This window comes from Macrobrachium nipponense, chromosome 1 (assembly GCF_015104395.2).
Source record: "Macrobrachium nipponense isolate FS-2020 chromosome 1, ASM1510439v2, whole genome shotgun sequence".
Taxonomy (NCBI): domain Eukaryota; kingdom Metazoa; phylum Arthropoda; class Malacostraca; order Decapoda; family Palaemonidae; genus Macrobrachium; species Macrobrachium nipponense.
In genome coordinates, this window is record NC_087200.1 from 90,588,731 (window position 1) to 90,613,219 (window position 24,489).

Sequence of the window (24,489 nt, forward strand, 5' to 3'; positions counted from 1 at the left end):
TCAGCCCATGAGAAGGAGTACATCCCTGTGTTTTTCATTACTGGAAACCGCCCCGCTTTCATTGCAACTACAACCCCTCACCTTACAGGAATGAAATAGCTGTTAGCGCTTTCAGTCCTTTGTAAGCACAGGTTCAGAACCTTGAGAATCCTTCTCTCGATAGGGCTGTGAAGACATAGGTTGCATTCACTTTCCACCTTCGTCTTCAATGGAACATAGTGTTGTTTTCTTCTTAGCTGAAATTCAACTACTATGGGAATGTCTTGCCATAAAGGACCTCAGTCTCTAGAGGGCAATTGGCTTTCACCTATTGGGCACATGCCTTAAGAGAATCATCACCTTGCCGTCCAGCATCAGTGACAAACAAATAGACAATTTGTACGATCTCTCGGCATAACCCTTTAAAAGGCAAAGATCACATGACTTGCTCGGATGCTTCGACGACTTGCCTCACTACCGAACGCAGTCAGTAGGCAGCTGTCAGAGCGCCCGAGTCAGTTACGGTCTACGCTAGTGCTGGGCGATACTGATGATTTCCTTTCCATTCGATACTGAGTAATATTAATTCCAATATCGAAGTATCAAGTACTGATACCAAGTACTTCAGTGGTAAATATCGGTTATTATGAGTATTTACCATATTTATTTATTTTATGACAATACTACATCAGAAAATGCCAGATGCTTGATTTTCACTGTGTACTCAAATTATCGATACCTAACAATTTATATTGATACTTTCGATACTAGGGTAATATTGAAAGTATCGATACCAAAGTATCGATACGCCCAGCACTAGTCTACGCTGTTGACTTAGTAGGTTGTTCCAGAACAATCATTACTTCATCCTAATAGATTGTCCCAGTACCCATACCATGGACACCCACCATGGAGTGTCGCTGTCCTATCCATTGCCGAGAAGAAGAATCTTCGCTGCAATGGGATAGGAGAATGAGAGACTCTTCGCTGCAGACTTTAAGAGATGTCGTAACGTTTCAACCTCGACCATCAAGCGATACATAAGCATGTTCGCAGATGTCTTCAATGACAGGAACTTAGACGTGTCTGAATATAAGGATCTCCAAGACCTTCTCAGATCCTTCGGCACTACGAAGGAGAGACTACAGTCCCCTCCAGCATGGAATCTGGACGTAGTCCTGAAGTTTATCATGAGTGATAGGTACGAGCCTTTACAGTAAACATCATTTAAGGACCTCGCCATGAAAACTCTCTTCTTAGTTAGTCTAGCGACAGCAAAAAGAGTCAGTGAAATCCATGCCTTCAGCAAAGCTGTAGGTTTCAGACAGGGCAATGCTATCTGCCCTCTACAGCTGGGATTTCTAGCGAAGAACAAACGCCCTTCTCAACCCTGGCCCAAATCGTTCAAGATTCCAAACCTGTCGGATCTCACAGGTAAGGAAGTAGAGAGAGTTCTTTGTCCGGTAAGGGCCCTGAGGCATTACCTGGAAAGAACGAAGCAATTACGTGGCAATTTGGAGGGGCTTTGATGTTCTGTCAGAAAGCCCTCTCTGCAAATGTCAAAGAATGCACTATCCTTTTTTTTATAAGGCCTTTAATCAAGGAAGCACATTCAGCATGTAATGAAGCGGATCTCAGACTACTGAAAAGTGAAGACTCACGAGGTTAGGGCCGTAGCAACCTCTGTAGCTTTTAAACAGAATAGATCCCTTCAAAATATCCTGGACGGAACCTTTTGGAGAAGCAAATCAGTTGTTTGCGTCCGCACTATTCAGGAGCAAGTGCCAAAACTCTGCTATGAAGACGCTGCTACAACGCTGGGAACCGTTTCGTAGCAGCTCATCCAGTAGTGGGACAAGGGACTATCCCTGAAATCCCATAACCCAATACCCTTTTTCTTACCTTGGAACTATTGAATTTTATGGTTGTTTGTGGAGACTGGACACAGTCTCCCACAATCATTGATCCTTAGTCAGGTGGTCAACTTATTCCTTGGTAGCGCTCGGAACAAGGGTATTGGATGAGGTCCTGTCATATAGAGGTTATGCACCGGTTTGACAGCTCCTTGAGGTCTTCAGCCCCCTGGGTGGATTGCTGGATCTCTTAAGGAATGCAGACATAATGAGGCAGGAGATCATTAAAGTCAGCTTCCTTAAACAGGTATGAACCTGTAAGTTTGTTTATTAACTCTTATGTCAATTCCAACGATGTTGGCTGTCTCTGACCCTCCACCAAAGGTGTCAATCAGCTATATATATAACTATTAGGTAAGTTAGATGTTTAAAAATGATATTTTCATAATAAAATAAATTTTTGAACATACTTACCTGGTAGTTACATATAATTTAATTCCCACCCTCCTCCCCTCTAGAGACTAGAGGCATGGAAGATCTGAGGAATAGTTGGAATGGTTCCAGGTACCTGGGTAGAGGGCGCACAGGTGGTACACCTGACTACCCAATCAGCGATTGCCGTGAGTTTTGAAATTCTGCCATGACGTCACAGGGACTTAAGCTATATATTTAACTACCGGGTAAGTATGTTCAAAAATTTATTTTATTATGAAAATATCATTGTGCCAACTGCCAAAAGTAGCACTATGCTTAATATGCTCACCGCTTGGCATAAAGTAATTGTAAATGTGCCATCTGCCACAAATGGCTGCATGCTACTTAAGCAGATGATTGATAGGAGGGTTAAGTAGAGAAGTGAATCCTAGAACATTTGAGAGAGCTCTTTACTATTTCTAAATGCTTGGAATCTTTAAATGCATTTTCTAGTTTTTCTAGGTTTTATGATTACAAAAGAAAATGGTATGAGTAACTGTACAGTCACATGTTAATTTATATAAATTTTTGTTTTCTATATTATATAATTACAAAAGAAAACATTTAAAGTTGGAAGCATTAAGTGATATCATGTAGGCTGTGAAATTTTCCCTTTTAGTTGGTACGGTAGTAAAGTCTGTACTCCATAAGCAGCAAATGCTGTCCATTCTCACAATAGTCAGTATTTTTGAAAAAATATGGAAAAAATTTGTAAAAGCGTTTTTGGAAATGAGAATATAAAAGATAAGACAAAAGTTGACCTCTTGTTATACATAGATGCATAAAACAAATGGGTAAGTAACAAATTTTGCAAATCTAGTATACATAAATTGGTGATTAATGAATTAAAAACCAAATGAAGGCTTTAGATTTTCATTGAATTTTGTTACCTCCAACTGCTACAGGCATAATAAGCTTTAGATTTTCATTGAATTTTGTTACCTCCAACTGCTACAGGCATAATAAGCTATAAATTTCCTGTTAAAGATGATAATTCAGGTTGCTTCTTTAAGCAAAATTTAGGTAAAGTATCCTACAAGTGCTTTTGCTGACTAAGTCTTTCTCTTCAGCCATCATGCATGGTGAATTTTGAGTATGTGTAAGTAATTTTAAGGAATTGCAATGGTCAGTGACCTTTTGCAACAAAATCTAAGGCATCCTCCTCGTCATTAATGTAATGAACTTCATATGGATAGTAGTATATCCAGTATTTTAAGAACAATAAGAAAACAAGTAGACATATTTTGGTTGAAGGAGAAAGTACATGATTACTGGGGATTTAGTGTCTCATAAATAAACAGAGCAGAACTACGGGATATGAGCAAGGTTTGTACTTCACTGTACAGTGGAAGCAATATAAAGGATTAGTGGTACCCCCTTAATTTTTTTGGCAGCAACAGTAGATGATGTTACAAATTTGCAGTAACAGTATGTAACAGTTTTGTGAAAACAGAAATTGATGCATGATTGCACATTACGAGTGTTTGGAGAATGTTAGTAATGGGAATCCCGTACGTAGCAACTGGAATCATAACATCAAGCAAGTATTCATATTAAGTTAGCTGGCAGAGCTGTGGTATCACTATTAAACAGTTTGGAATTCATTATGAGTTTTCAGTGTACCTGTGTGGTAGCTAATGTGCATCGTTGTTGTAGCAGTTTGGTATTTGATATGCATCCTTTGTATAGCAGTCTGAGGTATGGTGTGTATCCTAGTGTAACATTTTGGCATCTTTGAAGTAGCTGTTATGTATCCGTTGCTTGTAAACCACTGTAGATAGTCCATTACTTTAGAAATGTTTCAGATAATTAGGCTCATTTTATTAAGTAGTACTATTTGTGAAATCTGGAGTAGAGTATGGTTTGAACTGCTAAACTTTTGTTTCTGAGTCACATTTTTTCATGAATATTTAATTGTTGCTATTTCAAACTTTGCTTAAATTTCATGTACTTTACATATTCTGGTTTCCCCTTTTGAAACATTTATTATTCAGTTAACACTTATGTCGTGCAAATGCTGTATAGTGGGACTCAAGATCACAGACCTGTGTTACGGCCTCTGAGAGAGGTCCACTTCAGGTTCGATATGAAATAAATAAAAAAAAATATTTCAACACCAACAGTTGAAACTGGGGATACGAATATAGAAAGAAACACTAACACAACAAAGGTTTATTTACAAGCTTACTAACATAGGTAAGTGCAGAATGGTATCTCCTATTTACATAAAAAGATAGAATCTTACTCTGCATGTACTGGGGGAACAGTGAGGCAATTCAAATACTTGCTAGCCAATTTGGTCATTGGAAGCGATGGCATCTCAAAAGGAAGACGGTGATTGCAGACGTCCTCTTGACTCCGTATTGCAGAAGCTAGTCTACTTGTAAGGCAGGAATTTCCCAAAACCTCTAGGCGGACCTTTTCTTCTCTGAAGTCTGCTCGACGTCGAGATAACACGGTAGTCCACTCCTGAAGATGGCCAGACCAGTATCCAACCAACTCCCGTGCAACTTTTTTTTCTGATCCTTCGTCGGTCCCTTTCTCTTATATCACACGGATAATCTCTGCTGCTGCTGATTTTTCACTGATATTCTGACCAGTGGCTCTTACTGCGGATATTTCTCTGTGACTAACTGGTGTCTCTCTTCTACGATCTCTCTCTCTCTCCAACTTCGACCGTCGTATTTATACGGCACTCTGGGGGCGGAGCCTACGGCGAACGTCATAGACTCCCGAGATTTCTAGAATTTCTTAGATGAATCTAGACGAGGTATTGCATCAGAAATCGCGGCATTTCTCCCACCACTTAGGCGTGCGTTGCACTCTGCAACACGCCCGACGATTCCAGAACAGCCGCGAGAACAGGCGCCTCCAACACGATGCGCTAACGCCTCCTTGCTGCCGAACTTCTCGAAAATGCGTTCTCCTTTCCTTTATCTTTCTTTGCTAGGAAGCAATTACCATCACACGCCCCCCCAAAAGAGAAAAAAATGAAATCAACTGATTTTATTTTTTTTTTCTAAAGAGAAGCAAGAATTAAACAGCGGGGAAACAATTCTGCATAAAGCTTTAATACTTTTTCATCCACTCAACCACTCGTGCCAAAACAGAAAACGGTCATTAGGCTACTCATTCTGAAAAAACTAGAGAGGCTATCTGCTATAACATTAATCTTTCTCTCTTACTATTTCCGTTTTCTGAACTCTGATTAAAAATTATAAATACTAAAACACCTTTTGTGTTTTGATGATTAAAAATTATAAATTACTAAAACACCTTTTGTGTTTTGATGATTAAAAATTATAAATACTAAAACACCTTTTGTGTTTTTCTCAAAACTAATTTCTCTTTCTGGGACACTATTACCAAGGGCACGGGCAGCGGCCATGGCACGGGGCGTTCTTTATAATTCTGAAGCAAATTTACATTCATTGCCTTTGCTCTACTCTTACCCACATTAATTATATAATGTATATTTCCCCTCTCCTCTAACACTGAAAAAGGACCTTCGAAATTATAAGGTAAAGCGGAACCTTCTTTCTGTACCAGTACTAAAACCTTATCTCTTGCACACAAACTTCTCTCTTTTGCTCTAAGATCAAGTTTTCCTTCAGTCCCCCCTTGACTTCCGTTCGGGCTTCCGTTCTCCTCCGCTAGTTGCCAACCAACTCTTAAATTGTTTTTATAATACTCAAGATTAGTTATGCAATCATCTCTACCCTTACTTCTAGGCAAAGGTCTGAACATATTTATAAATACATTCTCAAAAGATTCGCCTACTGAAAGAATATTACACAACGGACCTCTGGGAATTATTCAAATCGGTTTCCCGGCAATTTGATATTCATGACAGCTTAAAACATACCTCTTTACATCAATTTTCATTTTAGGCCAAAAGTACGCCCTACTTATACACTTGAAAGTTTTATTTACTCCCAAATGTCCTTGCTCATCATGTGCTAACTTCAAAACTAGCTCACGAAACTTCCTAGGAACTACTAATTGTTCTATGATTTCCTCTTTACTACCTGACTCAGGACGAACATAACGACACAAAACTTCATCCTTTAAACAAAAAGTCTCCTTACTCACATCATCGAGATCATCATCCAGCTCACATTAAAAAATTTGGGTTATTGTCTCATCCTCTTTTTGCAACTTGACCTGCTCATCCTTATCCAAAACGTTAGAGCCTAATTCATCACCATAACTAGGACTAGATACAGGTACATTTACTACATTACTCTCGACAGCTACGACCTCCGTTTGGCTATCACTGTCAACGATAGAGTTAGGTCTCTCAGCCACACTCATGCCAAGATCAACCTCGCTACCTCTATCACACTCGTTCGAATCCACGAACTCACTCACGTTCGAATCCACGAACTTACTCACGTTCGAATTCACGAACTCACTCTCGTTCAAATCCACGAACAAATTATGACCGTAGTCTACGTCTGTATCTAAACCTGACCTAGTTACTACCATTTCAGGCACTGGAATATTCCTCACAACAAGATTCACATTCTTGGATAAAGCTAAGTCATTACCGATAATAATGTCAACGCCTTCGACGGGCAAACTGTCCACAACTGCAAGTTTCACTTCTCCCGACACTACCTGACTTTCTAAATTCAACTTCAACAAAGGACAAAGAACACAAGTGTTAGGAAATCCACCTAACATGACTTTCTCTTCCATATTGATTTCTGCCCTGTTCGGCACACACACTCTTCTAATCAGTGAGACAGCGGCGCCTGTGTATCGAAGCAAGAGTACTTCTCTCGAATCTACTCCTCCAAGAGAGGAAACTACGCCTTCTGACAGAAATTCACCAAAAATTTTCCTAGTTTCTCTCATCACATCATTCCTACTTGATGAAAGGTTAACTAGCGATACTGGTTTCTTACCGTCCTTCCTTTCTACTGCACAATTTCTCGCTAAATGCCCTTTCCCATTACATCGGAAACAACTTAATTCTGAGCCACTAGATGTCAGTTTACTCTTACAAACCTTAGACGTATGACCAGGTTTTCCGCATGTATAACAGGAATAGTCACATCTACTCACAATGCTATTACTAGGACTGAAACCTTTACTGATTTGTACTCTACCAGACGAAGGATCATTTCGTTTCTTACTAACACTCAAATTATGAGTTAGACTATATTCGTCAACTAACCTAGTTGCTCCTGCAAAAGACACTTCTCGCCTATCCTCTATATAAAGCTTAATCTCAGGGGATACGTTATCTTTGAAGTTTTCTAACAACAATAAGTTCTTCAAACTATCAAAATCCTCAACCTTAGCAGAAGTTAACCGATCAAAAAACAGCCTTTCTAACTTCTTACCGTATTCTACATACGTAGTATTTTCATCCTTTCTCAAATTTCTAAATTTCTTACGGTACGCCTCTGGTACTAACCTATACGTGCTAAGAACAGTTTCTTTCACGATATCGTAATTATCACATTCCTCCTTAGACATGCAACTATACACAGTAAGCGCTCTACCACTCAAAACTGATTGCAAATTTAAAGTCCACGTTTCTTTAGGAGAACCTACTCGTTCCATTAACTTCTCAAAACGCATGAAATATGTCGTAACATCTTCCTCATCAAACTTTGGTACTAATTTTAGCACTGCACTCATACTTAATGTATCAGCTTCGTTGTCGTTCTGGCGTGACTGACTGCTAAGAGTGCTTTGTCTTAACCGAGCGATTTCCAACTCATGCATACGTTCTTTTTCTCTTTCTTCCTGCTGTATTTCCTCTCTCTCAGCCGCTCTTTCATCTCTCTCATACTTTTCTCTTTCCTTTCAACATACTCACGGAGATCATTCCCCTCTAGACCTAGGAGCTTGCCTGACTCGATAAACTCTTTCACCATCTCACTCATTCTGGTTCTTTCTATATTCTCCCTGTTTCAAACTGATAAAGTGTTGATAGCCTAAGCAAGGTCGCCACAATGTTACGGTGTCGAAATATCCTGGCCAAAGGTCGCCACAATGTTATGGCCTCTGAGAGAGGTCCGCTTCAGGTTCGATATGAAATAAATAAAAAAAAATATTTCAACACCAACAGTTGAAACTGGGGATACGAATATAGAAAGAAACACTAACACAACAAAGGTTTATTTACAAGCTTACTAACATAGGTAAATGCAGAATTGTATCTCCTATTTACATAAAAAGATAGAATCTTACTCTGCATGTACTGGGGGAACAGTGAGGCAATTCAAATACTTGCTAGTCAATTTGGTAATTCGAAGCGATGGCTTCTCAAAAGGAAAACTGTGATTGCAGACGTCCTCTTGACTCCGTATTGCAGAAGCTAGTCTACTTGTAAGGCAGGAATTTCCCAAAACCTCTAGCAGGACCTTTTCTTCTCTGAAGTCTGCTCGACGTTGAGATAACACGGTAGTCCACTCCTGAAGATGGCTAGACCAGTATCCAACCAACTCCCGAGCAACTTTTTTTTCTGATCCTTCGTCAGTCCCTTTCTCTCTTATCTCTCACGGATAATCTCTGCTGCTGCTGATTTCTCACTGATATTCTGACCAGTGGCTCTTACTGCGGATATCTCTCTGTGACTAACTGGTGTCTCTCTTCTACGATCTCTCTCCAACTTCGACCGTCGTATTTATACGGCACTCTGGGGGTGGAGCCTACGGCGAACGTCACAGACTCCCGAGATTTCTAGAATTTCTTAGATGAATCTAGACGAGGTATTGCATCAGAAATCGCAGCATTTCTCCCACCACTTAGGCGTGTGTTGCACTCCACAACACGCCCGACGATTCCAGAACAGCCGTGAGAACAGGCGCCTCCAACACGATGCGCTAACGCCTCCTTGCTGCCAAACTTCTCAAAAATGTGTTCTCCTTTCCTTTATCTTTCTTTGCTAGGAAGCAATTACCATCACAACCTGCTGCAAACTTGTCTTGAAGACAATAAGTACAGATCATGACAATGGACTTTAGATATGTACTGAAGCTTTATCTCCAATTACCTCCGTATCTGTACAATGTGACAGTAAATATTGAGTGAGTAATGATACAGGGGACTTGGCTGCTAGAAAACTATTTTTTTGATTAAGGAGATATTTGTTCATATACAAAACAAACATTTGGTCTCGACATTAGGATAAATTTCTAATGCCAGCTGGAGACCAGTTAAAAGTCAATAAAATTATAAGTGCAAGGGACCAGTGCATCTGTCCTCAGTCATGAGATAAGTGGGACCACCCACATCCCCCAGCAGCAACTTGTGACCTCACCAATTACTCTTTTACCGCCTTTTGAGTGGTGGCATTTTGTTCTCTCTCTCCTCACTAAAACCAGTTTGGTTTGCCTGCATTTTAATTCTTTCTGTGTTTCAGTGTATGGATTTCTGGTGTTTGTGGCTGAGTGCTACAATATAATGGATCCGCTTAACCCTCCTTTGACTCTATTTTCTGGATCTCGTAAGAAGCAAAGGAAATGTCCAGGTGTTGTTGGATTTTCTTGTTTTGGCTTTTTAACATCAGTGAATACGAATCCTCATCCAGTGTATAGTAGATCCAACTAATCCCAGTTCAGTATTTGTGATTGGTCGGTGGAACAGTGGAAGAAGTTTTATGGGAAGGGTCAGTATAAGAGGGAGACAACTCCATCTTTGATGGCGATTCATCTTTTGCTTCTTTTGTTCTGTCTACTCTTAATGCTGTTCCTTCCTTGGAGAAGCCTATTCTGGTTGTTTCTCCTCCTCTACTAGAAGTTTTATATAACACTTCCTATTCGTCTAGTTATTCGTTGGTTTCCCTTGGAGGTGGGTCCCCATCTCCTTTGTCTCATTTCCCAACTCCAGATGCTCAAAGGATGGCAGACATGTGGACCTCTTGAGGCCTATCAGAAGTACCAACCTTGAATAGCCTATTGTCTCACTAGATGGCTTCCTGCTATCCTCCGGTACCTCATACCATCAGTGTCCCTTCTCCTTTGGGTCTCCACTATATGGGTTCGAACACTACAACTTCTGCCGGGACACATATGGTACCAATTCTGCTCCATTGGTGTTTCCTATGGTAGTACCAACTGAATCTTTACGTTTTTTGTCCAGTGTTGTGATGTCACAGCCAGGTCCATCAGTACCGTCACATTCTAACATGGCGGCTATGGTGACGTCACATCCTACCCTTTCTGTGTACTGCTAGTTCCCGGCTTACAACTCTTCTTAAGTTGAGACTGCCTTGACGGAGTTGCGCATTTCCAACCTATGGTTGTAACTGTTTAGCGAGCAAGTGGGCTTTCGAACTGGGAGAATTATCTCCTAGTTTGAATCTAAAAGTCTCGGTTTTTCTCTTACTTGATTATCTTTCAATCTCTTACTTTCTATTACTCAGTTGCTCCTCCTAGCTGTCTTCCTTCTCTTCACTAAAACTCTCGTGCAGGTTAGGTAGGAGCTGGGTCTCTTAACTTAGGCTTTACCTTGATCCAAATGGCAGGGACTATAGTGGTTTGGTGCGCCACTTGAATATGTTTGGACCTTGAGGATATTGATGTGATTCTACATCAGTATTCATTGGGGCGGGACTACCTGTGGGGACTTGCCTATGGAATCCGGGGAGGTATAGTCTCCACGATAAGACTCTTTGCAATTTATCCGGATTGCCCTCTAAAATAACATGAGTGGGGATGATTTCATACTAGCTATGCCCTAGGTCCTATCAAGTGGGTTTTGCTTACTTGAGCCAATCATGTTATGATAGAGCCATCCCTTTGGGGTAGGGTAGGGAGTGGACATATGGGAGTTGGTCTCTGCTGTGTGTCTTTGGTGAAAGGGAAGTCTTTGAGAGGAGATCCAGTTTTTTCCATGACTTACTGTTGGTTTCTCTGTAATTTAAAAAAAAAAAAAATAAAAAAATAAAAAAAAAAAGTGTAATTAAAAAAAAAAAATGGAAATAGACTATGGAACCCAATCCCCCGGAAAATGTGACCCCTTGACACTAAATTCCCATTTGACCCTGGACACGAATAAGAACACCCTTTTGGACACTTCAATTCAAAATATACCAGCTATGGAGCCTTTTATTAGGCCTAAAAGATTTGTCAAAAGAAAATTCCAGCCCCTTCACTAGCTTTATTTGATTCACTTTTTGGAAAGGAAGTTGGACAAGATTTTTGACAATAGAAAGTGAAAACAAAATTTAAAATTTAAAATTAGAAAATTATTTACTGACCCGATACCCAACAGAAAACATAATAATTTCGTCAAACAAACCAATACATGGATAGTGGAAACCACTACTAAAGCTCAATCAGAAAATTACTTACAAATTACAAACATAGATAACACAAAAATAAAAGTCACCAGACGTAATAAACTTAATATTGTATATGGTACTATAATCCTGCCAAATAATGATGACGAACTAAGAGATCAATATTTTGATGGACTCGCTTAAAAAAAGATATAAAAACATTGAAGAATGTGATATCTATGATATCCCAAGTAGGAAAAACTCAAAGATAAATATACATGTAGCCAAACTAAAATTTGAAGGAAACGAACTCCCTTTAACAATTAAAGTTTTAGGGCAGACAAGAGATTTGAGACCTTATATTCCTAAACCACTACAATGCAAATCATGTAGTAAATATGGCCATTCAAGTAAAAATTTTAGAGAAGCTCCAAGATGTGCATGTTGTGGATCATACAACCACACAACAAAATGGGACTGTGAAAACCCAATTTGTATAAATTGTGGTCAAAATCACCACTCAAGATCAAAGGAATGCGCATATTACTTATGCAACACTGAACTAAAAATCTTACAAGAAAGAAGTGGAATGTCAATAAGAGAAGCTAAGATACAACTAAAAGTAAGAGGTTTACAAGATCCAGCAAGAAAAAACACATATAAAGAGGTAGTAAATAGAGAAGTGCAAAACCAAATTCCTACAAAATTATGCAGTATAGATCAAACAGAAAATACACATAATATAATGGACCAAAATTCAAGCTCAGAAGCTACAGAGCATACAAGTAACCCAAATTCATATAATATATCACCAACACCAGAAATGCATGAAGACACGATGAAGTTGGAGGACAAGCAAAATACAAAAGCTAAGTCAAAAGATTACTTGAAACAACCCCACCCAAATCCAAAAAACAAATTATACAATGAGTAAGACCAAAAATCTATATGGAAAAAAAATGAATACCGACAAGACAGTCAACGAAAATTGCTTTCAAACAAAAAATGAAAAAAGAGAAACCCAAATAAAAGAGAAAGTTAAAATATCAGATAAAATGAAGAAAGTATTGAAATAGAACCCAAGATCAAAAGCCATTTTAATGCACCTCTAATAAAAAGAACATCTGAGACTTCAGCCAACAGCAGAAATACATCACCCACCAAAAGAACAAGTACAGCAAAATTATACAACTTCAATAAAATACAAAGTACAGGAAAGCAAATAAAGATATTAAAACAAAATTCAAAACCTTCTTAAAATGTCTATTTTACTGTGGAATATTAGAGGATTCATATCAACTAATGAAAACTTAAAATCATTAATTAGAGAATGTAATGCAAATATCATTTGCTTACAGGAAACTAAAATAGGTAACAATGTTCTCAATGCTGGCATAAATTATAATGTGTGGAAATCAACACAAATTTTAAATGACAACAGCCAAGGAGGAACTGCAATCATAACACATTCTTCAATCAAATGCCAACCTGTTGGGATTAACTCAATAATACAGGCATGTGCAGTCCAAGTATTCCTGGAAATAAAATAACAATATGCTTAATATATATGGAACCGTCTTTAGAAAGTCGCTTAATAGATCATCTTGGAAATAATAGACCATTATAAGTGGAAGATTTAGAAAGTCTAGAACAATTACCAAAACCTTATTTATTAGTAGGTGACTTTAACGCCAAACATCCCATGTGGGGAAGTTCATCACCTGACAGGAGAGGAAATATTCTCCTAGATTTTATTGATAACAAAAATTTGATCATTTTAAATGATGGTTCTCCAACAAGATTTGATGTTCATCATAATACCACATATTCAGTAGACATCACTTTATGTTCCCCAGAAATTGCTACAGATTTCAGTTGGAAAATAAATAATTTATTTGGGAGTGACCACTGGCCAATACAAATTGAGTTAAAAAATAATACTAATATAATATATATACCGAAGAGGAAAATGGAGAAAGCAAATTGGAATTTATATAAAGAGAAAACTGTAATTAACAAAAAAAATTATCAGACTTTACAAAGCACATAGATGCTTATGAACATCTAGTAAAAACAACAGATGATAAAGCAAATGAAATTATTCCAGATGACTCAGGCAATCCAACTAGACCACTGGTACCCTGGTGGAATGAGGAATGTAAAGCAGCAAGGAAGATAACGAGAACATGCTTTAGAAGATATCTGAGACATAAATGTGATGCCAATAGAATTGCATATTTGAGAGCTAAAGCGAAGCAGAAAAGAATATTCAAAATAGCCAAAAGAAATTCATGGAAAAAATATATTAATAGTATAAGTTCCAAAACTCAAGACAAAGAAATTTGGAAAAAAATAAATAAACTGCAGGATAGATATCGACCAAAACCATTACCTATATTAAAAGTAGAAAACAACTATATTTCAAACCCCAAACTAGTAGCAAATGAATTGAGTACATGTTTTGCCTAAATATCGAGTATCTCAAATTATACAAAGAAATTCCAGTTGAAAATTAAAAAATATGTCCCAATACCAATAAAATCTAATAATCAGGAAATCTATAATCTTCCTTTCACCATGGAAGAACTGGAAAATATCCTTAAACTTGCAAGTCCAACAGCTCGAGGAGAAGACAATATTGTATATGAAACGATACAAAATTTACCAGATGAAAGCAAAACCTTTTTATAAGAAATTTTAAATGAATTATGGCATTCTCACAGCATGCCTAAAACCTGGAAAGAATATTAATCATACCAGGTTTAAAACCAGGAAAAGACCCAGTCATCAAGCAGCTATAGGCCAATAGCCCTTACTAGCTGTCTAAGTAAGATATTTGAAAAAATGGTGAATAATAGATTAATATGGGTATTAAAAAACAAACAGCTATTGTCAAACAGACAGTTTGGATTCTGGAAAATAAAAGTACCATAGATCCCCTCTTAATGATTGCAAGAGAGATACAAAATGCAATGGTTGGTAAAAAACAAACAACAGGAGTATTTTTTTTATTTAGAGAAAGCATATGATACCACCTGGAGGGGAGCGATTTTTAAAAAAATTGATAGAAAGGGGAATAGGAGGCAATTTATATGAATATTTTGGGGAATTCCTATCAAAAAGATATATAAAAATAAAAGTGGGGGCAGAAATCTCTGAATCATTTATCCAGGAAGAAGGAATACCCCAAGGTAGTGCACTAAGCGTGGCATTGTATGCTATAGCAATAAATGAGATAATTGAAATGATCCCACCAGGAGTCCAAGGATCCCTTTTTGTAGATGACCGTCTTATATAGTAGTGGTGAAAAAGCGCTGGACATAACCAACAGATTACAAGCAGCCATAAATAGGGTAAAAAAAAATGGGCCGATAACAAGGGTTTTAAATTTTCACCTTAAAAAACAAAAAGTCAGATTTATCAGATTTACAAGATCAAGAAAACAGGAATTAAATCCTACTTTATTCATAAATAATGATATAATTGAATTTGATGACCAGATAAAATTCCTCGGTGTAATACTTGACAAAAAACCTACATTTAAAGAACATATAGAACAACTGGCGATAAAAGTGAGAAAATCCTTAAATATAAAAGTAATTGCGCATAATGACTGGGGTGCTGACAGAACCTCTGTGATTAAAGTATATAGGGCTATTTGTCTAAGTAAACTTGATTATGCATGTCAAGTATATGGTAGTGCTTCTAAAACCCTATTAACAAAACTGGATGTCATTCATAACATGGGTATACACTGTGCACTGGAGCCTACAGAATCCCCCGTGGAAAGTCTGTACGTAGAAGCAGGAATAGATCCCTTGAAAGTACGAAGAAAAGAAATAGGATTAAAATATATAGCTAAAATCAATAACCTCAATGATAATCCAAACAGTAAATATATGAAAAACATAACAAATAATTATGACAATAAACCGAGAGCCTCTAAACCATTGGAGAATAGATTAAAACCTGATAAAGAACTTCTAAAATTAGGAACAAGTAGCATATAGAAAATAACCACTCCTAAAATACCTCTGTGGAGACATGCTAACATAGAAATCTGCGATAAATCATTTAATAAGAAGGTATCAGATGCACAATTAAGGAGTGAATTTCTGTCACACCAGGAAAAACATAAACGGGACATTAGTATTTATACTGATGGTTCCAAGTCGAAGGAAGGTGTAGGTTATGCTGTAGTAACAAAAAATATAAAAGTAAGGGAAAAAATTTCAAAAATATGCCCGATATTCACTGCAGAGATAAATGCTATATTAGAGGCTATAAAGCATACCTTTATGGTGGGAAATGCTAACGATACCTTTGTAATAAACACGGATTCTTACAGTGCTTTAGAAGCGCTAAAACAATACACAATTTCTCATCCCGTAATTGAAGAAATAAGGGAGTGGATAGATATAATAATAAAACGGAAATCTAAAAATATAAAACTATGTTGGGTTCCTTCCCATGTGGGCATAAAAGATAATGAAGAGGTGGATAAAGAAGCCAAAAAAGCAGTAAAAAAGGAGTCTATCAAAAATTACAAATACCTTACAATGACATTAAAACGACAATAAATGAATACTGTCAATCAAAATGGGAAAAAGAATGGCTAGAATTAAATCATAAATTAAAGCATATAAAATCATCTGTAAAATCTTGGAATAGACAACATTGTCAAAGAAGGGAAGATGTCATATTAACAAGGTTAAGAATAGGACATACATACTTAACACACAAATACTTGATGTTGCAAGGCGAGGAAAGACAGGCCCCTTACTGTGACCATTGTCGTACTCTGTTCACAGTCCATCAGCTGCTGACCTAATGCCATAAATTCGAAAGAAAACGAAGATCCAACAACATATATGATATGCCACTTGAAGAACTATTGGGAGAAAATGCCCCACTTCAAAATATAGTAAATTATCTCAAAGAAATAAACCTGTTTTGTATGATACAACACGTCATATAATTTCATAATGTTATACAGTAAGCGCTGAATGGCCTTTGCTGCCCCAGTGCTTGGTGTTACGCCTAAACTTTATAAAACCAACCAACCAACCAACCCGGCTTACAACATTCCGAGGTTACGATGCTTTTCTATTATAATCACCAGAAATTATTTCCTGATTTACGACACGTTCCAGGGTTATGCCGCTGACCTGCTGGAAGAAATGACTCCAAAAATGCAAAGTAATCAATATTTGAAGGTTTTTTGAATGAAAAATGCAATACAAATGCAGTTTACATAGTTTTTAATACACCCAAAACATTAAAAGTAAGACTTTCTTTGGATTTTTTATGATTTTCTGGCTTACAGCGATTTTCGGCTTTCGGCGCGTCTCAGGAACAGAACCCCTATCGTAAACCGAGGACTGCCTGTATACATCACCCCCTCAACCTAGGACCACCTTGACGTGATGACGGGGCTCTTGAACCTCAGAAATTTTTTCTTGGTTCGGGTCCAAGAGTCCCATATATCATAATATTTCTTTGGATTAATGTTTGTGAAATTTTCCACTTTTGCAAAACATTTATTGGACCTGATAAATAAGGAAAGATATCATAGCTGGGACTGGATTTATATCTGAAGCTAAATAATGGAAACTGTGGTAGGACCATCAAGTACCCGATAATGTTTGGACCTAAGGGATATCAATTTGATATCGCAAGGGCAGAACTATTCTTCAGGGCTGGACCACGGATTCCAGGGTGGTCTGGTTCTGGGGATAGGACTCTCGGCATTCTATCCAGTTTGCCCATAACATGATTAGGGTGGGGATAATTGTATTCTTGCAATACTCTCAGTCTTACCAAACAGGTTTAGTTTACACTTGGGCCACACTAATCGTGTTGTGCCATCTCCTGTGGGGTAGGGTAGGGACGCAGACATCAGGGAGTCAGTTCTCACTTGTGCCATTGGTGAAAGAATAAACACTAATCTCTAATCTTTATGGAAAATATAAATAAAGATTTGAGTACCCCTGGGCCCTCTGATGGTACAGTTGCAGCACAGTTGACAACTGCTGGAACCCCCTCCTTGCGTAGTTGTAAATGACACTATCGTGTCAAAGAACCACCATCCTGCTTCAAGTGAAGTATCAGAACACCTGTCAGTGTGCAATAACATTAAAATTGAAAAAAGTGAATACCTCTTGGTAGGTTCCAATGTTGTGACATTGGAACCATACAGGGCAAAAGATCATTCTGAATCGGAGGCAGATAACCCTCCCAACCCCCTAACACTGGCATCATGCGCAAAGAAGGCCCCAAAGAGGAAAAGAAACTTCCGACTGGACCTTACACTGGTGCATTTTGACCACCTTTTTGGATCAGAGAACTGGTCAAGATTTCTGATCCTTAAGCTGAACAAAATTCCAACTGCTATAGTTGAAAGCATTACTGAACCTGTGTCCATCCCAAGAAATGGACTGCAGATATACTTGAAGTAACCACTAAAAAACAGTCCATTGCCTTTTTGAACATAAAAGAAATTAGTGGCGTAAAAGTAATAATGACAAGCCAGGAAATGTTAAATTATGTACAAGGTACTGTCATCTTACCTAACGTTGAGGGTGAAGATTAACCTCCAAGACACTTGCTACTTGACTCCCTTAAATTAAGGTATAATGATATCCATGACCTAGAAGTTTATTCAGTATCAAGCAGAATGGGTAAGAATAAACAAATTAAAATTGCAAAATTAAAATTTACTGCCCAAAGTCTTCCACTTAAAATTTAAATTCTTGGGCAAAGTAGAGAGGTAAGCCCAATCATACCAAAACCACTTCAGTGCACACAATGCTCAAAATTTGGCCCCACACAAAAAAATGTCATAATAAGACATTATGTGCAGTCTGTTCATCTGAAGAGCATACTACAAAGTGGGCCAATTGTGGGTTAGCTCATCATGCTAGATCTAAAGAGTGCTCCTTTTACCAATACAATACAGAGCTTAAACTGTTAATGACTAGAACAGGAATGACAGCTAAAGAAGCTGGACTTGATCCATCCAGAAATCCCTCTTACACAACTGCAGTTAAAAACCTAAAACTTAACCAACATAATATCAAGCAGCAGAATAATTAAGATATGCACCATATCCAACATGCTAATAGTACTAACATCCAAAATAAGTACAGCATTCTATCCACTGCTGCTGCTATTAACATTGAAGATTCTGGTAGCTTTGCTATGGGAACTCCAATGGAAGAATCAAATAACTCCATCTCCCGAAATGACAAAAAGAAAAGATTCCTGGGAAGAACTCCGCCCAAAGGGAAAAATCAAATGTTGAGAAGTGCAATCAATTCAAAGAAACCCTACCTGCATCAGGTAAGACGTTCAAAAAAGAAATTATGTTGACTTCATCACAAGTGGAGGTTCACAACTGCCCTCCATCCCTATCACGTATACAACAAGGTAACAATCAATAACAGACTTTTAATGGACCAGTTAACCACTCTAACAATCCCAACTTGTGACACTGATTACAGTATTTCCTTGTGTGGCACTAATGAAAATCAAGTTATTGATGTGAATCAAAATGTGTCTACACACCAATCTTCCACCAAACCAAAATCTTTTAACAGCAAATCAAGGAGTCCCTTAAACCAACATTCCTGACTGCAGAGGACAAAAAACAATTGAAACACAAAATCGGAAGTTTCCAGTGCAGGAAAATCAGTCTTTAATATAGGGGGCAACACTCCAGTCAGAAAGACTGAACCAATAATTACTAACAACAAGCATGCTCAGTCTTGTGGTTGTAATGAGTGCTTTATAAGTGCTTGCAACCAATTACCAACCAAATCAGAAGACTCAATCGGGAATTGCATAAATAATTTTGTTTGATTGCGAAAATGTCCTTTAGCCCACCATCATGAGGATGGACTATGTTCTGAATCTTTGCAATACAAGAAGGAAATAATTAAATAAAAAATAGACACATTAATAATCAGTTATGAAAAACAGTCAACTTTTGAGTTTAATTCTCAACAAATAAATACTACAATTAAGAAACCTCAAAGCAACTCAAATATGTATAAACCAAGATACAAAATAAAATCTGCAGTTAACCTGTAGAATTTAAAACCTATACCACCCAATAATGGATCATAAAATCATCCAATGGAACATAAACGGTCTTTTGACACGTTTGCAATAGGGTGAACTACAAAGAGTCCTTCGGGACTACAACCCCATGTGCATCTGCATACAACATGCAGAGCCTAACCCTGCACAAATCCGATGCTACAAGCTTGCTTGTTATTCGCCAACAGGTGGTGGAAAACTTGGCACTGCTATATATGTTCACAGCAGTGTAACATATAAACCTGTAAATATAGCATCTCTGTTCTATTAGATAACAGACTTCAAACTATATATATGCCCGATAATAGTATGATCGCTGTATGTAATTTGTACAATTATGTAATTTGTACAATCAATCAGATTTCCATTCAAACTTCAGTGATCTATCTGAATTAATTAACTGTTTACCTGACCCCCTACTTATATTAGGAGATTTAATGTTCATAGTCCCCTTTGGGGTATCAACCACTCTACTGACATATCAGGGGCCAACATAGAGAGGTTTGTTGTGGAGCATGACTTTTGTTGTCTAAATGAAAGTGATGTTCCAACATACTTCTCTAATACTCGCTCAACTTTTTCCTCAATTGATATAAACGAGATTCGAGTGGAATGTTCTCGATGACTCGTACACCAGTGACCATTTCCCTAATGTCTTAGATTTTTAAAGAATGCCACAATATCACCACCTGTAAGATTCAGTATTCAAAATGCTGATTGGGATCATTATAATCTATACACCCGTAATATACCACCATTTCCGTACACTCAAGATCACAATAACACTTGAATTTTTCACAGACTTTATAATAAATGCTGCTGACAAAAGCATTCCTAAAACTAAGCCACACCCCAAGAAATCCTCTGTTCCATAGTGGTCTTCAACCTTAACGACCTTAATAAAGATCAAACACATATTAAGTCGTAATCTTAGCAGACTTAAAACCCGCCTGAAATCCTTCAGTAGGATGCCTTACAGTGTAAATATTCTAAACAAGATTGTGACCATAAATATAACAATCAATTACATCAAACCGTTGTATAATAAATGCACTGCCAAATTTTGCAAAGCTGTAATAGCGGGAAAAATTTTATCATAGAGGAATTATGTGTCAAGCTTATCTTCGATTGTGTCAAGCTTATCTTCGATTACATCTGTGAAGGATATTAAGAAAATTAATTGTAAATATGTAAGACCTCCTAGAAGTCCAATATACTAAGATGGGAAAATATATCATGACCCATATGAAATATCAAATATAATAAGAAAACATCTTGAGAACATAAGTGCTTACTCTAGTCTGGATGCACATTTTCAAGCCGTAAGAAAACAGAAAGAAAATGTCATACTCAATTTTGAAACTGTTGAAGACTTGGAGCACAATCATGTCTTTAATATGGATGAACTAAACAATGTTCTCGACTCATGTCATCCTGAACATAAGCTATACATATATCTAATGTTCAGGAATACAGGTCATAATCTCTAGAATTCTCTTATTCAGGTAAATGACCAGGTGTGGCAAACCTTTAGTCAGTTTTATTACTTACCTCTCACCAAGAGTAAGACTGTCCTAATGTTAAGACTGAAGGTTTGTTTCGTAAATGAACAGATGAGAAATTTATTAAATTGCAGTATGTAATTTGTATTTTTCATAACTAACAAACCTGAGGTCTTGACATGTAAGGCCCACCTCCAACCACCCCTCTTACAGTTTAACCTGGGTTGGAAGAATAACTGGTGAGGCCACGAATGATTTGCTGCTGGAGATGTGTGTTGTCTCACTTATCTCATGACTGACGACAGATGCCACTAGTCCCTTGCATTTACAATTTTATTTAATTTTTACCATTCTCCAGCTGGCACTAGAAGTTTTATCCAAATGTTAAGACCTCAGGTTTGTTAGTTATGAAAAATAAACATTATAATTTAATAAATTTGTCATATTTATAATTAACATTCATTTGTCTATATAGGAGATCATATACTATACCTGCTTTATCTTTTTTTGATTACCCAAGGAAAGTTAAGTTTTAGTACTGGAGGGAGCGTCTACTTATCTATACTGTATTATACAGTATACTGACCAGCTCTGAGAGCTAATTAGATCATTTCTGGTCTGATTCAAATGTTTAATAATGATAATAATAAAATAATAATATTATACACCAATATTGAAATATGATTTTTGAATAGTTTAGCTATGCATTGCTTGCAAATCACCTAAGATTATCAAAAAAGGTACAATAGAACATAAAGTACGAATATGATTAAAAGCCCACTTATGGTCAATAAACCATAATGATAGTTTTATATCACCTCCTGAGAGGTAAATGTAGTGCAATATATAACATTAGAAAAATTCAGTTCTAATAATCTAATAGTATTGCTTCATGTTTTTATGGAAAATTATTTAAATGTTCATGACAGAGGTACACACACTACATAAGGACTCTAGAATTGTCCTCAGAATTAATACATGACTGAGGAAATATATTTCAAGATAAGTTACCTTAAGCTACCATTCAAACTAACTTTCTTTGATCCCTACACATAATTTACATTGCAGTGATATCCTTTAGTTATTGTGAAAAATCAAATGTACTATTGGTTGTAACTGAGTATAGTCAGGTGTTTCCTAGCAAGGTATCAGTTGTTTTCTCTCACTCTCTATCTGTTTTTATTTTGCATTGTGCATGATTATTTTAATACAAGAACAGTACAGTATATTTATATCCTTTAACAAAAGGTGAAAAACAAACATGTTATAGGGTGTACATATGTAAAGTAAGGTGTTTCTTATTGAGGTATCTCTCTCTCTCTCTCTCTCTCTCTCTCTCTCTCTCTCTCTCTCTCTCTCTCTCTCGCATTTTGCATGAATTTCATTACAAGTAACCGTACAGTAGTACTGAGAAATCCTTTGATAAAATATGGAAAAAGTGTGAATGTAAAAATATTGAAACAAAAATAAAACCGTCAGTGAAAATAAATGTCTATCTATCCCTCTCCACCCATACTGCACAGCATTTTCACCCATCTCCCAGCGAGCCCATTATGCTCCTTCCCCAGCCACCCACCATCCCCAAGTACCCCTTCTGATTCCTGGAAACAACCTGACTACCACTTCACTCTCCCATTGCAATGTTGCTAATTGCTCCCTTTCCATAAGCTAGTCTGCTGGTATAGTAGATAGCGTCATGGTATACCACCCAGATGTCTTGGGTTTGTCTCCCCCTGGGCAATGAAAAATCGCTGGCTCTGTATCATGATTAAATATACTACTGCAGTGTGGGGTCCGCAGTGGAAGCTTGAATTTCAAGTCAGTGGCCCCGTGGGCTTGTTCCATGTGGTTAGGTTTCATCTACTGAAATAATAATAATAATAATAGTGCCCAGCAATATGAACCCCCTCCCCATCCTAGAAACTTTTCTTGCTTCCCATAATGACAGCAAACAAAAGAGAAAAGTAGATAACAATCTGATAGAGCTTGAAAAGAAACTTAGCAACAACTGAAAGTGGCATCTACATTACTGATCTGGTTAAGGAGTTTTGTTAGCCAAAATTTACATATAAAAATGGCCATCAATTGTTCTAATGTTATCAAGGGAGTGAAACCGTTAAAAACATCTTAATATTAGTGAATACTTATTATATTTATTCCATTCATATCTGTACGAGATGTTTGTTTCATTTCACGTGGCTTCTTTCTTTGCCATCATTGGAGGTCAAGGAACTGTTTTCTTATAATTGGAAAGTCAAAAGTGTTGTGGGATATAACTTTTATTATTTTTAGTGATGTGATACGCTCTGTATAATGCTTTTATATCTAATAACTGAACTGTACAAAGGATGAGGATGATATTTTATCAACTTGTGATGTACAATGAAGTCATTATCTAGTCTAATGAACTTTGCTGTCTACATCGTTGTCCAAGGATGCAGGATTATCTTGTCCAAGCTCTTGTCCATTTTGTGGAGAAACCTTCACCTTCTTAGACCACAGGTGCTTTCCTTTGTAGGAGAAGAACTTCTCAGATGGCAAGAAATTGCTGGCATCCATGAGTGACTGTGGCAGGTCGGCATTTAGAGTCTCCGGTAAAAGAGACCCACAGATGAAACCAATGATTCCAATGGCAAACAAAATAGTGTAGGGAACCCACTCCCCGTGGACATGCTGAAAGGGGAAAAAGTTATAAGCAAGAAGAAATGAAGTACATTTTATTCATCCACTGCAGGAAATGCACACAGGAAAAAATCTTACGGATTGAATGGGAGAAAGAAGAGCGTAAATGGGTGCAGTTTTTGACGCAAAATATGTTTCTAAAGTTATCTGCAGTCAAGATTTTACCACGTCTCACATAACTTATATGTATTCTGAATTGGGTGCTAGGACCCATGATCTTGTTAATAAGAATTTATTTGGAAAAAAAATTATGGTAATTTTAAAGTACAATTTATTTTCATGTAATTGATGCTACCTACAACTTTCCACTTATCTGTAGGGCTGAAGTGTTATGGCCTTACGACATGTTCGTATCACTCATTAAGTCCGAGAAGTACATTTAGGTTTAAATTATTCAAAGATACTAAACTACTTTGTATTCAAATCCAGCAGAAGTAATTAGCGACGGAGTGTGATGCAGTATAGTTTGGAACGCTGGGGTGACAATAAGTGTGGTAAAGGAAATGGTCAACATGGAAGAAGGGGTAGGTAAAGTATGATTACAAAGAAGTTCGGTTGAAGAAGTGTGAGGAGACCCATAAAAACATAGGATAACGGTGTGGTGAGAATACCAGCTTAGGAAGACCTCCATAGAAAACCAGCTCAGGAATCTGATTGA

General features: G+C 37.3%; 1 protein-coding gene across 1 annotated transcript in view; it reads right to left on the minus strand.

The window, feature by feature from the left end:
- Positions 1-23,420: 23,420 nt before the first annotated feature.
- LOC135219453 (carcinine transporter-like) overlaps positions 23,421-24,489 on the minus strand; it is a 66,645-nt gene continuing 65,576 nt past the window's right edge. The window contains exon 10 of the mRNA XM_064256246.1: positions 23,421-23,822. Within this exon, the coding sequence (XP_064112316.1) occupies positions 23,550-23,822 (273 nt within the window). The 3' untranslated portion in view covers positions 23,421-23,549. The remainder of the gene's footprint in view (positions 23,823-24,489) is intronic.